The sequence below is a fragment of the Crinia signifera genome, chromosome 9 (genome assembly GCF_055691185.1).
Source record: "Crinia signifera chromosome 9, ASM5569118v1, whole genome shotgun sequence".
In the NCBI taxonomy this organism is placed as follows: Eukaryota; Metazoa; Chordata; class Amphibia; order Anura; family Myobatrachidae; genus Crinia; species Crinia signifera.
In genome coordinates, this window is record NC_139225.1 from 122,403,087 (window position 1) to 122,418,142 (window position 15,056).

General features: G+C 44.6%; 1 protein-coding gene across 1 annotated transcript; it reads right to left on the bottom strand.

The window, feature by feature from the left end:
* Window positions 1-2,645: 2,645 nt before the first annotated feature.
* On the bottom strand, window positions 2,646-11,953 carry OVOL3 (ovo like zinc finger 3). Its single transcript, XM_083160753.1, has 4 exons — window positions 11,854-11,953; window positions 5,027-5,085; window positions 4,780-4,942; window positions 2,646-2,968 (listed from the first exon to the last, which is right to left on the bottom strand). The coding sequence occupies exons 1-4, from the start codon at window positions 11,951-11,953 to the stop codon at window positions 2,646-2,648; spliced, it is 645 nt and encodes a 214-aa protein (XP_083016879.1).
* Between the last annotated feature and the right edge of the window lie 3,103 nt (window positions 11,954-15,056).

Consider the following 15,056-nt stretch of genomic DNA (forward strand, 5'->3'; position numbering starts at 1 on the left):
GCATAGCGAGCAGAGGAATAGAAGGGGGATGTAAACAGGTAGAGGTGATAGAGGAACGGATGGAGAAAATTCCAAAGATATACAGACTGTAAAGTATATCGGAAAGTGAACAGAGGTACAACTGGCAAAGGGAACAAATGCATAGAATGGGTAGGAGCAGGGGCACACATGGGGTGGGCAGGGGCACACATAAGGTAGGCAGGAGCAGGGGCACACATGAGGTGGGCAGGAGAAAAGGTACAATGGGGTGGGCAGGGACACACGTGGGGTGAGCTGGGGCACACATAAGGTAGGCAGGAGCAGGGGCATACATGGGGTGGGCAGGAGCACACACGAGGTGGGCAGGAGCACACATGGAGTAGGCAGGAGCAAGGACAAAGCTGGGAGCTACTAGCTATCCATTACATAGTCTATGACTATTGATGGCTGGTTGCAGTTTCACCAATCGATGGCAACCATCGATAACGACTGCACCGATGGCCATCCCTAAGGCACAGTGGAAGGAAGCAGGGGGAGGGCAGAATGGAGGAGCTGCTGTAGCAGAAGATCTGGGGCAGGTGGTGGTATATCTTACAGCTGCCTGGGGGGGAGGGGGTGTGTGTTAGTGCCACTTGCCTCCAGCCTGTCATGTTGCGGAGGAGAAGCCATGTGCTGCCAGCATGGGGTTACGCCTGAGTCCTGGCGGAAGGTGTCCACAGCCAGCCAGAACAAAGGAAGCGTACAGCACTCCCGCGGCCAGCTTTAAATAGGTCATATTTATTTTGGGCAGAACGGACGCCGTGTCCGCTAACCGCTGTAGTAGCGCAGCCAGCGTCCAAGCAGGGGGGAACAGCAGCGGCCCAGCTGGGGGGGAAGTGGCCAGGTCTGGACCGGCCAACCGGGAAATTGCCCGGTTTCCCGGTAGGCCAATCTGCCCCTGAGCGGCAGTATGCAGTGGGCTACCCAGCAGAGGGCCCCGCAATGCAATTGCTAAATTTTGTGATTGCATCACTAGTATGCGGGTGTATAATGTCACGCAGCTGCTGTGACCCCTGCTGTGGTCCACTCATGCCTCTGTTGTCCGACAGTGCCCCCTCGGCTGCACCAGTAATGCCCTCTGTGATATTAAAACTCTATGGGCTTCTTACCACAACACTGTGTGAGGGATCCATCACAGATCCATTCCAGCATGCCCCGCAGTCACAAAGGACAGCTCTTATCGGAAGAGCTGTCCTTTGCGTTCATAATCGCATATGCGATTATATAGAATGCTGAACCTGGCAGAGGGGGGCGATGTAGGGCAGCGGATGTAAGAACATTCTGCCCTGAGTGAGTAAAGTGCAGTGAATACAGGAGTACTCTTCCCAATCTATATAACAAGATCATACCTTCCAACCAGAGGCGTAACTAGATATCAGTAGGCCCCATAGCAAAAGTTTGTAAGGGCCCCCCATTTACCAACTGATGGTGATAAATGTATGTAAAACATTAATTAGACAGTAAAGATGGCCCCCCTCAGCTCTGGGCCCCATAGCAGCTGCACCCCTTGCACCTATGGTAGTTACGCCCTTGCTTCCAACTGTCTCACTTTTTGTGAGACCATCCCCGTTTTTTGGGATGGTCTAGTCCGAGGCCGACAGTGTCTCGCGGTAGGTGGGGGGGCAGTTGGGGCTAGGGGCATGCCAATTTCTTAAATGAAAATGTTGGGAGATTTGCAAGATGAGACTGTTGTAACACTTTTGAGTGCATGAAGTAGATGGGAAAATGCCTGGGAGCTGCATCGGCAAGAAATCAACAGTGATTGAGGAAGATAAAAAATAATAATGAAGAGATAATGATGATAATAATAATAGGATAAGCACTGCAAAAAAGAATGGGTGAGATGTACTATGTTTTGAAAAGTGATAAAGTGGAGAGTGACCAGCACCAGCCAATCAGCTCCTAAAAGATCGTAGACTAGTACAATCTGGGCCCTATTCATCCGATTCCAACACATTTGGCCGAGAAATCATTACTTTTCAAAGCAGTACATCTGGCCCAACATGAGGCATCGGGCCACATTGATTATTTAGGTTGCCAGTTTATTGGAGGATCTGGTGGACCAAAAAAAGGCTCATGGATCTGTAGAGCTGGGTGCCACCCGCCAGGGTTAACTTCAGAAAAATGATGTTGTCACTAAAAGTTTCACATTTTGTCAGGTCAATCAAATGTTTAGTTACATTATAGCCTAGTTCATTATTCCTTCTCCAACACAGAGGTGGAGCTGTGCAAAATATCATCTGGAGTCTACTTAGATAGATTTTATAAGTTCTTTTTTTTATGGGTTTAGAGCAAGGATTTAGACTACTTTATGTTTATATGTTTTCTTTTCACATGAATTAGATTTTTTCTTTTAGGATGCTGTGAGACCATATTATGTCTGCACTGTCCCACACTACGGTCATCGATGGACAGAGTGATCTCCTTAAAACTTTATCTAGTTTCTGCTTAGAGGCTTTTATTTTGTAAAATAAATATTTTTTATTTATTTAAATCATGCTCCATAATAGTATGCATGGAGAGAAAGTTATTGTTCACTGGCCTGGGTTACTGATCATGAAGGGAAGGACAATTCTTATGTATGTAGGTATGTTAATCCTGAAGATAATTCTTCATGCAGTCATTAGTCATCTTGTTGGGAGAAGATTTGGAAGGTAACATGGGGTTGGGTGCAGGAGGACACCCATTTCCCCTCTTGAAACTCCAGCCCCTCGTTTCCGCAGGTGTTTGGAGAGCATTGGGTTGCTGGGATGGACCTCCAGGACGTGCAGTGTGTAGGTATCTGAGCTTGGAGACGTGAAGCCACAGTCCTCACATACATAGATCTTGGAACGGCGCTGGCGGTAGGCATAACTCTGTAGGACCCCATGAATCTTGCGCAGGTGAGACTCAAGAGAGCAGCGCTGAGTGAAGGACTTGTCACAGGCTGGACACTTGTAAGGCCTGATCCCTGTAAGATAGGATATATATTTATAAACATGACACCAAGTAGTACAGTATGTTATTGGGAACAGACACAGTATAAAACAAGACTGGACATTAACCTAGAGGTAGGAGGGAGCAAGACAGTGATAAGGTTGCCCACCATTGGTCGACAGTCAAAAGGTCAACACAAGCAACATTTTGAAGGTCGAAGAGGAAAGGGGTTGACGTGAGTTTTTTCATTTTTGGGTGTCTATGTCAACATATGTTGACATGTAAACAGAGGAAGTGTACCGTGTCCCTTTGCATGCTTCGGCCGCAATTTTTCTATCCCCCTATGCCCACTGGGATGGTAAACTATAAATAAGTTGGTTTAAAAAAAATAAGTTAATGAAAAACTCATGTTGAAATTTTTACACCTTGACCTTTTTTCATGTTGACCTTTTGCTTGTGTCAACCTTTTGACGTCGACCTAATGCGTGTCTACATTTTTTATGTGTCAACCTTTTGGCTGTTGACCAAAATGGTTGTCCTTTTGCTTGTCGACCTACTGACCCTATCCCATAGATATAGATGCAGGTAATTGCTGCTGGATGGTATAAAGATTGATAGTTTAGGAGCATTGATTTTGAGACAAGAAGACAGTGACAATTTAATACAGAAATTTGGAGGGGGTAGATATATTTACATATACATATGCATAATACAATACTGCCATGAAAAGTAACTATTATTAGTTTTTTCATGGGAACAGAACATAGGATCTTGTGGTCCGACAGCTCATAGACGATGTGGATCTAGTGAAATGGAGATGCCAAGTGTGGTTTGGGAAGTAGGATGAGAAAGAGGCTAGTGTCCTACACGTACCAAGAGTGACACATGAAAAATGTTTTCTGTGACACATTAAAGTCTTGGGATCTCTCCTTCTTGTAACAATCCACCTGCATATGGAGTACCACTAAATTAAAATGGGATGATGGGGGACATGCCCATGCCGCTGTCCTTGTGGCTGGCCAGATCCGTCTAACATAGAAATGTGTACTCAATAAGGGAGCCTTTCAGTTCACAAATGCAAAACATGTTTAAAAAAAGATACGCAGGACCATGGAGACCCTCAGAACCAATAGTTAAAGGACGAGGGGCGAGTGATTAGCTATACACAGATTTGTGAACTCCATGAGAGTCCAGGCCGCTCATGTATCATATAGGTGGATGTACTGTGCTGAGCAGGCTTTTGGCAGCTCCCTAGGGGCTCCAGAATCTAGGGGGCACCCCTAAGTCTGCCTACAACATAATGAAGGATGACTCTGGAAGAGACATCCTTGTAGAACTGACTGCAAATGGCAACAGAACAAATGGCAACTTCTACGATGCTACCTCCACACTTTTGCTAGGGTGACAAAAAAACCTTGCACCAGCTTTAACCAGTATCCCCCCAAGGAATATATATTTTTCCCCATACTTACCTGGTCCCCTGGTGGTCCCCCAACATCCAAGATGTCCCCCGGTGTCCACTGCAGCCTTCAGAATCCTCTTCAGCAACATCTCTGGTTCCAGGGGTGTAATGCGCAAGTGCGCACTGGTGATGTCACTCGCACCTGGGACCAGAGATGCCGCTGAAAGGATCCCGGAGGTTGCCTTTGGACATCGGGGAGGAGGTAAGAGTCTGTGGAAAAAGCAAAAACAAAATATTCTGAAAAACCATGTTTTTCGGAATATTTTGTTTTTTGGAATACATGGATAAAGGAGACCCAACCTGTAGTTAGTAGTAAGATATTTGCACACCTCAATCAGAGGCGTCTTTCGTGTTGGCAAAGAACCCCCCACCACCCTGCTCACCTGTATGTGTTCGCATATGACGTTTCAAATCAAATGTGTCATTAAAGCCTTTGGAACAGCAGGGGCAGCGGTGTCTCTTCTGGATGCTGTGACACTTCAGGTGGCGGGTTAACATGCGCTGTAGAGGAAAGGTCTTCCGGCAGGCACGGCATGAGAATGGCCCCTGAAGGAAAAATAAGATAACGTGAATGTTCTGTAAAAGGATACGTTACAAATACCTGTAGTGAACCAATAACATGTTACATACCTCAGCAGCAACTGGAGCAGCCATTGGTTGATCAGGGGGGTAGGGCCAAAATATGGAATCTGCAGAAGTTAAAAGATAATAAAACTTAAAGCCCGAAAAACAAAAAACAAATGTCTCATTCTCTGTCTGGGCATTGAAACAGGAGCATTATACATACTAGTATTTTGATTAGCTAATGTAGCCGCAATATAGCCTCGTCCTCCTTGTCTCACCAGCCGCATCCCTATGTTTCTCCAGCCCCCAATAGGCCAGCAATATTAGCTCAAGGAGCTGAGAGCGCTGGCTGATGAAGAAGTGAGGTAGTGTTGTTTGGGCAGCCAGTGAGAGCTGTGAGAGCAGGAAGGGTACCGGGCCTCCTTTCAACCGTTACTAGCAGCATTATTTAATGGCAATCGTATTATACAGGTTGAGTATCCCTTATCCAAAATGCGTGGGTCCAGGAGAATTTTGGATAACGGATTATTCCGTATTTCGGAATATTTTAATATTTCAATGATGTATTTTGAAGTATCTTGCATTTATGTTGTATAAACCATAAAAAACACACAAATATATTTTATTACCAAAAAAAATACACACAAATATATGTTATTTGTTCAAAAATCAAGGTTTCAAAACATGAAACTAAATGTGTGTACTATCTCAGATATTGAATTTGAATGCCAAGCAATCATTTTCTTGTACATATATAGTGCCAGTTACATATCATGTCCTCAGTAGTGCTGCTACAAATGTCTCCAGTGAGTTTTTAGAAAAAAAAAATATTTTTTTTCACTTTCTGGAATGTCTGGTTTTCGGAATAATTCGGATAACGGATATTCGGATACGGGATACTCGACCTGTAGTGATTTTTGGGGTAACTTTTTGGTGCTGAATCCCAATTTAACATCAGTTTCTAGACTGCCTCTAATTTTCCAGATATATGGATGAGAAATAAGAAAAACACAATAGATAATGCAAACTGCTGCACACTCTGACATTGGCCAATCACATATATTTATGGGTGGTGGATGCGGTCAATTTCTCTGCAAAATTCACAGCTGTGCAATCAAGTCTGAATTATGCCCCAGATCTCGAGATAATGGATACAGTTAATAAATTAATTAGGGAACTTAACAAATGCATATGGGAATGTACTGGAACATTCTAGAACATGAGACATGAATATTGTAGGTGTTCACTCTGTGATGCTTATAGAACATCCCCCCCCCCCACCACCACCACCACCAATTCCAGATTCGGTATGGAACGGCGGTCGGAACCCCGGCGGTCAAAATCCAGACGCCGGAATCCCGACCACTGAAATCCCGAAACTTTCTCCCTCCGTGGGTGTCCACCCATGAAGAAGGAATAAATTAGCGTGCCGAGAGTAGGGATTTTGACCGCCGGGATTCCATACCGAATCTGGTGGTGGGGGTGGGGGGATGTTCTATAAGCATCACAGAGTGAACACCTACAATATTCATGTCTCATGTTCTAGAATGTTCCAGTAAATTCCCATATGCATTTGGTAAGTTCCCTAATTAATTTATTAACTGTATCCATTATCTCGAGATCTGGGGCATAATTCAGACTTGATTGCACAGTTGTGAATTTTGCCGTGGCCACTGTTCAGATAGGCGTTGCCCCACCAGAGTGAAATCCCACCTTGCGAATGAAGTTGTTTGCTGTGCGAGTAGATGTTATGCCTACGATTATATCTATTTGCAGCCATGCAAATATGTTAAAAACCATTCGTAAGCCACTCAGGTTTTTACATTGGGCACCAGTCATCACAGGCTCAGAATAGCCAGAGACTTACTCGGCGCCTGCGATAAAACTGGCATATTTGGCCTGGAGATGACTTCACACACCCTCCCCTAAAACACTCAGACACGCCAGCGGTTTCCCTGACGCTCTCAGCATTTTTTCTGGCACGCCTACAATTTCTTGGCACTCCCAATAAATGGGCGGTTACCACCCCAGACAACCTACTTCCTGTCAATCGCCTTGCGTACCGCCATAGCAGGCATTCATCGGAGGACAGCCTTGTGCATGCGTGCTACGGGCATGCACAGTGTATTAATATTTGGCCGCTGTGCAGATTCATGGTCATGCAATCAGGTCTGAATTACCCCTCCGGACTGTGCTATGCTGCAATAGGCGTGTGAGTGAAGGGTCCAGTGATTAGTGTGTTATTGATTATACAGTGCTTTATGTTATTCTGTGGTATAGAGACCAGCATTGCGCATACAGTAGGTCAGACCACATTACAGTGGCTAGTGCATTGCTGCATTCTCAGTCCTAAATAGGACAGTTCTTAAGGTGGCCATACACATGCAGATTTATCTTCAGATTAGCCTGGTTGGAACAAAAACCTGGTTATGGATGAGAGCAAATGACAGTTGACCATTTGCTTGGAATTGCTGGAGAACTGACAAACTGTCACTCATCCATAACCATGTTTTTGGTCCAACCAGCCAGATCTGAAGATAAATCTTACTAGTGTATGGGCGCCTTAAGAGCAGTGTAGGGCATAGTTGCCTACCCTCTGCATTCTACAGGAGACTCCCTGAAATAGCAGCAATCTCCCTTTCTCCCTCATTAGTCTAGCAATCTCCCTCATGTCACCTAGCCCACATTACACGGTTACATTTTTTTGGGGAAAAAAGAATGAGAGATAGATACATTTACATTGAATCATCAGCGCCATTTCCCAGCACTTTACAGAGTATAGTAGCTCTTACTAACTGCTTTGGGGATCATCTACGTTTGGATATAAGTCATAATAAAAGATTACTCTCAGATGTAGCGGTACACACCCACGCTTCTAGGGGCCACGTTCACAATCTCTTTTCACAATCTCTCCATATATGGAACTAGACATGCCCTTTGGGTGGAGCATGACACGCCCCCTCAGTGGAATGCTGTGTAAAATTGTACTACCAACCAGGGCTATTTTTCAGCAGGCTCCAGCAGGAACTGAGGCCCTTATTCTAGTTCACTCTTTCTGACAAAATATTTCTTAGATGGACAAAACCATGTGCACTGCAGGTGAGGCAGGTGTTACTTGTGCAGAGATAATTAGATTTGGGTGGGATTTTACACCTGCCTCACCTGCAGTGCACATGGTTTTGTCCATCTAAGAAATATTTTGTCAGAAAGAGTGAACTAGAATAAGGGCCTCAGTTCCTGCTGGAGCCTGCTGAAAAATAGCCCTGCTACCAACTATAATCTCCCTGAAAATAGTTTAATAAAGTAGGCAATTATGGTGTAGGGTTCAAGCCAAGGCCAGATTATCAACGGGGTGAATGGAGCTGCAGCTATAGGCCCACAATAATGACAGAATGATGGTCACCAGACAGACACCAGCTGACCACATGGTTGACCATAAATAATAAGTCTTAAAATTGCACATCTTTTAACATATTTATGCAATTTTTGTACTTTTATATATTTGGGGAAACATTGGGGCGTATAGTGTATGGGTTCTACAATGCCTAAATGTCATTGGCCTCACCTCCGCCACGTCTCATAATCCATTGGGGCAGATGTATTAAGCCTGGTGAAGAGATAAACTGGAGATAAAGTTGAGATAAAGTGGAAGGAGATAATGCACCAGCCAATCAGCTGAGTTTGAAATATGACAGTTGGGAGTTTATTGGCTGGTGCATTATCTCCTTACACTTTATCTCAACTTTATCTTCAGTTTATCTATTCGCCAGGCTTAATACATCTGCCCCATAAAGCCTGTGAACATATTCAGCTCCAGACACATGAGCCCTGGTTCAAGCTATGGGAAACTATCACTAGAAAATAGAAAACCAAAATGTTTTCGGTGAGAAGGAATTATTCCTATTGGCATACCTCCCAACTGTCCCGATTACCGCGGGAAAGTCCCGATATTCGGGGACGTTCCCGCATCCCGCCCGGGGCCGCCATTGTCCCGCGGTGGGGGGGACAGTTGGGAGCCCCCCCAGCTTGCCGAGAATAGACGCTGTGCGCATGCGCACAGCGTCTATTCAGCGACGACGAGCGGCGAAAACGGGGGCGAGGCCGGATTTCGCGTCACCCCGTGAGGCCACGCCCCTCTTCTCGAGGCCACGCCCCCTTTTCGGGAGCGCGCGCGGCTTTGCCGCGCGAACGTCCCGACCTCCCAACTTCAAAAGTTGGGAGGTATGCTATTGGGCTGAGTTACCTTATAAGATATTATAGAAAAAATCAGCCTTGATCATTTCACTTAACACTAAACTGAACAAGAGAATGAATGTTACAGTTAACACTGTGTATGTATATCCTTCTCTGTACACCTGCCCCTAGATATTCTCATTCTATCAGAAGGACACAGGATTAGTATATTGCAGCATGATGAAACACGTATGGGCAGAGCTTTGAGGATGCGATCTATGCTGTGACAGTGTGGTGACACTGGGGAGCCCAGGAGTAGGGCTTGTGTACATACTTTACATTTTATACATTTAATAACTTCTCTTTACCTAGTGAAAGGTCTTACATAAAAAATAGAAAATTCTCATTTATACAATTAGATAATAAAGGAGTAACGTCTTAGTATTAAAAGCCTTCATTAGTGCAACAAAAACTGTAGTTAAAGTCTGATATTTCCAGGCACCTGTGTATACTTAACCTTATGCTACAATATGCAACAAGTATTTATTGTATATTTATTGTATATTTGCACTGCTAAACCAACTCAATGATCTGCCTTACACAGCCGGGAAAGGTCCAGTATGAATTGTGGGGGATCAGCTACAGACGCAGATCGATTGTTGTTAATCCCTCTATGTAAACAGAATGAATTTGTTGAATAGGTTCCATTCTTGTATACAATCGAGCGGTTGTAGAGGAGTTAAGGAAAGAATGGAGGAATACAGCCGTTGAAAGGGTGAATAGCTGGAACATCATCTAATTTGACTCTTAACAGAACATTTCTGTCCCTTTGTTACTAAATATTCTTTGAATACTAAGGTTTTATTTTTCTGAAATGATTACAGATTGTAGCCCAGGGTTACTTACATCTATACGGGTACACTGCCCATTACCCAAACAAGAGGCTTTATTGACAGTTATTTGTAAGTAAGTAAGTAAGTTTTATTTATATAGCGCACTTTCTCCAACAGGACTCAAGGCGCTTTATAGACATTAAAAATAACAATGCACATACTGCAATACAAAGGGTTATCAGTACAAGGAACAGGCAACAATGGCAGTACAGATGTACCTCACACATACAGATATGCACAAGACGCATTCTAATAAGGGACACGGACATGGGGAACATATTTACCGAGCTGTGCAGCACCCAGGCAGCCATTCAGCGGCGCCACATGGTGATTGCACAGCCAGTAACAGTACTGATATATATAAACTAGATGTACTCTAATGAGGGACACAGACATGGGGAACATATAATTACTGAGCTGTGCAGCACCCAGGCAGCCAATCAGCGGCGCCACATGGTGATTGCACAGCCAGCTAGGTAGCCAGTAACAGTACTGATATATATACTAGATGTACTCTAATGAGGGACACAGACATGGGGAACATATCATTACTGAGCTGTGCAGCACCCAGGCAGCCAATCAGTGGCGCCACATGGTGATTGCACCAGCCAGTACTGTACATACAGATGTGTCCACATACATCTTGGCTTTTTTTCTCAATTTTAGAACACTGGCAATCAGAACAAGTATAATAAACTCTGCAATGTAACATGGAGTAAAGTTGAGGTACTTAACATCATTTTTGTCCAAAAGATATGAGCCCACTTTCCATGATGAAGGGACCTTATTGTGTGGGTCCCAAACATTCTTACGGTTCAGTACAGTGCTTTGGACTTCAACATGCATTTTCTTTTTTTTTTCTGTGTGGCACTACGCATCTCATCATGGTAGCACCTCTCATTTGGTTTGAATTAGAGTGTGCAATCCATCCACACCTGTACCGCAGCCAGTCTCTGCATACATTTACATTTAAGCCAGGTCTCCATTATCAGTGAGCATCATTTGCATAAATGGTTGGACCCATCTCTTTACAGGTCAGCATTCAGCAATATACTAACAACTACCACAAGGAATATATAACCCAAAAGTGGCAATCAACAAATAAATAACTCAATTCAGACAATGAATACAAATATCTGTTAGGATTGGACCATTGAAAACTGTTAAAATTGTAAATTAATTTAGCTATTTTTACTATCTTTTAATTTAAGATGAAGGTAGGTGTAAAGGTTTAGGTCTAACCAATCAGCTTTGAACTCTTATTTAGCAGTCTGTGTTTGAAAAATGACAGTTTTGGCACTGTCTGGACGATGATTTACCACTCTCCATTCTTTGATAAATACCCCCCAAAGCCATTCACTCACATTAGATAGTTACCCAAACTCCTCCCAATTCTGTAACCTAGGGAACCGATTCTGATCCCAACACAGGGTCGGCGAAATTTGATGGTAAGTGATTGCAAATAGATTTACCCATATGGATGTGAAGCTGTGCACATGGGCGGGATTTCGGCCCGGATGGGGAAGGGGCTAACTGATCTCTGCGAAAAGTTTCAGCCCTGCGATCAGACCTGAATCAGCCCATTAATACCTGCAGAGATATTTTATCTGCCACGGTGAATTGTAATGAGCGTGAGAACCAAGATACAGTCCTTTACGCAGAAACAGGGGAATCTTGGGAGATTCTGTTTCAATGTTAACTTCCTATGGCTGCTTTATGTGGAAGGAGCCACTCAGTAAGAATGTGAGGATAACGTGAGAATGCAGCTTTAATTTGATTACTGACATTTCTAGTGAGCATTGCTGCTATAGGTGTACTGTGACCTACCTGGAATATACAAGTCCCCTCTTTCAGAATCCGCAAGATGCCTCCATCCTGTGACTCCCATAACAGTCCGGTGTCTCTTTACCAGGAAGGAGCGGGGCATGTCCCTGCAGATAAAAGATTCTCACGGTTAAAGTTTCTTAACCCTTTGAGTGCCATCATCTCTGTAAGAGATGTTCAAAACATCCGCTAAAAATGCCAGTGTCGCTTTTGTTATTTAAATTCAAATAAAAAATGTGTAAAAAAAAAAGATTATGGGGAAATTTAATAGGATGAGAGATTCAGAAAGTTAAATATTTTGGAAGAAATCTCCAGGGTTTTTTAAAGTGGCAATCATTTACACTACAAAACCAGTTTGATTTGGAAGTATAAATGATTGCCGCTTTAAAAACCCTGGAGATTTCTTACCGAATCTCTCACTTTCTGAATCTCTCATCCTATTACATGTCACCCTATATTTTCAATACCGGATGTCAGCTGCCCTCCCATTTCATCAACGTATGTGCACATATGTAAGGGTGCCTCATATGTAAGGGTGCCTCAGACTACTCTTACATACTCTTACTTATGTGTGCACCTACCACATCATTCCCATTGAATGATGTCGCCGATCCACTGCACACTGCGAATGGATGTTTATGTAAAACATCTATTCACAGCCAGTGCGATGGAACGCACCTTGCGAATGGTGGGCCGGCATGCCACCATTCGCAAGGCGGGGTTAGGTTGACTCGCAAGGATGCATATACACATCCAAGCGAATGAACCAGGATAACCCCCATTGTGCAGACAGTTGATGAATTTGTCACGGAATAGTCTGTAGTTTGAGTACAGTCTGTATGTCCTGTATTTCCACTTTAGGACACATAAAATAATCGGGGAATGTAGAGTATGATTTGGTGATAAAATATTTGCTGCATTATTGTAAGTTGGGATTGACTAGCAGGGGTTAAGTTACTAAACATGAAAAGATGGGATGTTGCCCATAGCAACCAATCAGATTCTGTCTATCATTTTCTAGGATGCAATAGAGAAATGATAGACAGAACCTGATTGGTTGCTATGCAACACTTTTCATATTCAGAAGCTTTAGTAGATTCACCCCCGTAGTGTAGTGAGGAAGAATCCAGGAGGACATAGGGGGTTATTCTGATTCACTCGGAAAGGCACAATCACTCTCTAATGGACAAAACCATATACACCGCCCAGCCAGAGTGAAATCCCACCCCGGGCACGCCTGTGAATTGCTTAGCATTGCTTGCGAAGCTATCCATTTGCAAACCGCTCACCACAAAGGGTTTTTCCACTGTGCGCAGGCCGTGCGTAACCCAGGAATTACTAGGCGACTGCGATAGAAGCAGGCTGATCAGGGCCGGAGCTCATGTCACCCGACTTCCCGTCAGACGCCTGGGCACGCATACGTTTTCCCTGACACTCCTAGAAAACGGCTGGTTACCACCCCCAAATGCTGGCTTGCTGTCAATCATCTTGCGTGAGGCCAGCGATAAAAAAGTAGCAGGATTTTATCGCAGGATGTCCTTGCACATGTGTACTATGGGCCATACGCAGGTGCAGTCTATCGATAATCGGCTGGCCTGCAAATTTGCAGCTGTCTGAATTAGATCTTTAGTACATAGACCCCTATGTTGTAGAACTGTCTCTCCTGCGGTCTAAAACTCTCCCACCTAACCCAAATCTCCTAGATCCTCTTGCAGATTTACCTACCTGCCTGGGTCAATCCCAAATATCTTCTATAGACAACCAGTCAGTGCAGAGATGCTGTTAGAATGAAAATCTCTACAAATTCTACACGGCCCTTTATTTGTTGGGAATGATTTGAATGTCCTAGAACTTTGCATATGAAGCTGAGCTGCTCTTCTCTGATACACAGAGAAAACGGCTCTTCCTTCCCATGCAAAACCAGCAGACATGCACACAGGTTGGGGAGGAGGGTGCGCTCTACTGGGACAGTTCATTTTTACAAAGATGACTCTATTTTGTGTTAGTTCTTCACCTCTGATACCTGCAGGTATCCTATTACCAGCTGTGTAGACAGACGATGAATGGTCCCTGGTGTATTTATGTTATTTGACTGCGTTGTATTAAAAACAAATCTGGAATTAACGGGATGCTATTAGCTGCTGGTTTGGATTCATTTGACTCTCCCGTTGGCCCTGCACCTTATTTGATTAACAAACTTTGTTAGCTGAGATTTGCAGTTTGTTAACCTGTTAGAAGCAGACTCTCAGTTACATACTGTACAGCAGAAGTTGGAGAACAAGCTTTCAAGCAGACACCTGCTATGGCCTTGTCGGTCATATGTATTTCTGATTCACTTTGGGTACAGACATTGGGGGTTATTCTGCTTGATTTGCAAGGCTGCGAAACCGCAGCCTTGCAAATCCACCAAACCCCACCTGGCGAATTTCCGCCCCCCCCCCCCCCATCACAGCGTGGGTTCACCCGCACAGGCTGCGAATGGATGTTCAGCATAAACTTTCAAGTCACTTCCATATGCGTGTACGCTGGGACGGATATGGGTGGGCAGCTGACATCCGGTGATGTCAGCTACTAGCCCCCCGCACCCGCATCACCGCCTCATTACCATGAGAACACCCAGCATCTTCATGGGAAAGCCCATGAAACGCTGGAAGATCCCATATGGTGATGGGGCAGCCCGGCGCCCCTGCCCTTCTCTGCCCCCCTGCATGCCGTGTAGGGTGCATGCATCCTATGTCTGCACATGCACAGACACGCACCTGCGCCTGCGCAGATGCGCAACATCGGTCCTCCGTGCGAATGGACGAGAATAACCCCCCATTGTACAGTATGCTGGCTGCACATGCAGATGTATTGCAGCCACTAATGCTCTGATATTACAGAATTTATTATTCTATAATTTAGGGGTGACTGGGTCCGATTCCACTATAAACTTCCCCTTCCGAGCCAGAATACAAGTCCGGCTCAGGTTTTACCACCAGACTCGGATCCCACAGCGAGGAAAAACTTCATCACCCCGCTGTCGGATTCTCCCGGCCTTTGTATTCTATATAAGTCGCTTATCGGTGTCATTTTCACAGACGTGTGTCTGTCTGGGGGTGGCTTGGGGTGGATGCTCTGTCTGCTGTATCAGTCCAGGGGTGCAGTATCATTCCAGGGGTGCAGTATCTGCTGTATCATTCCAGGGGTGCAGTGTCTGCTGTATC

Coding starts and splice junctions, on each gene's coding strand:
- OVOL3 (XM_083160753.1), bottom strand. CDS start 11,953: ATGCCCCGCTCCTTCCTGGTAAAGAGACACCGGACTGTTATGGGAGTC. Junction 5,086..11,853: donor AGGGGACTTGTATATTCCAG/GTAGGTCACAGT, acceptor TAACTTCTGCAG/ATTCCATATTTTGGCCCTAC. Junction 4,943..5,026: donor CTGCTCCAGTTGCTGCTGAG/GTATGTAACATG, acceptor TTTTTCCTTCAG/GGGCCATTCTCATGCCGTGC.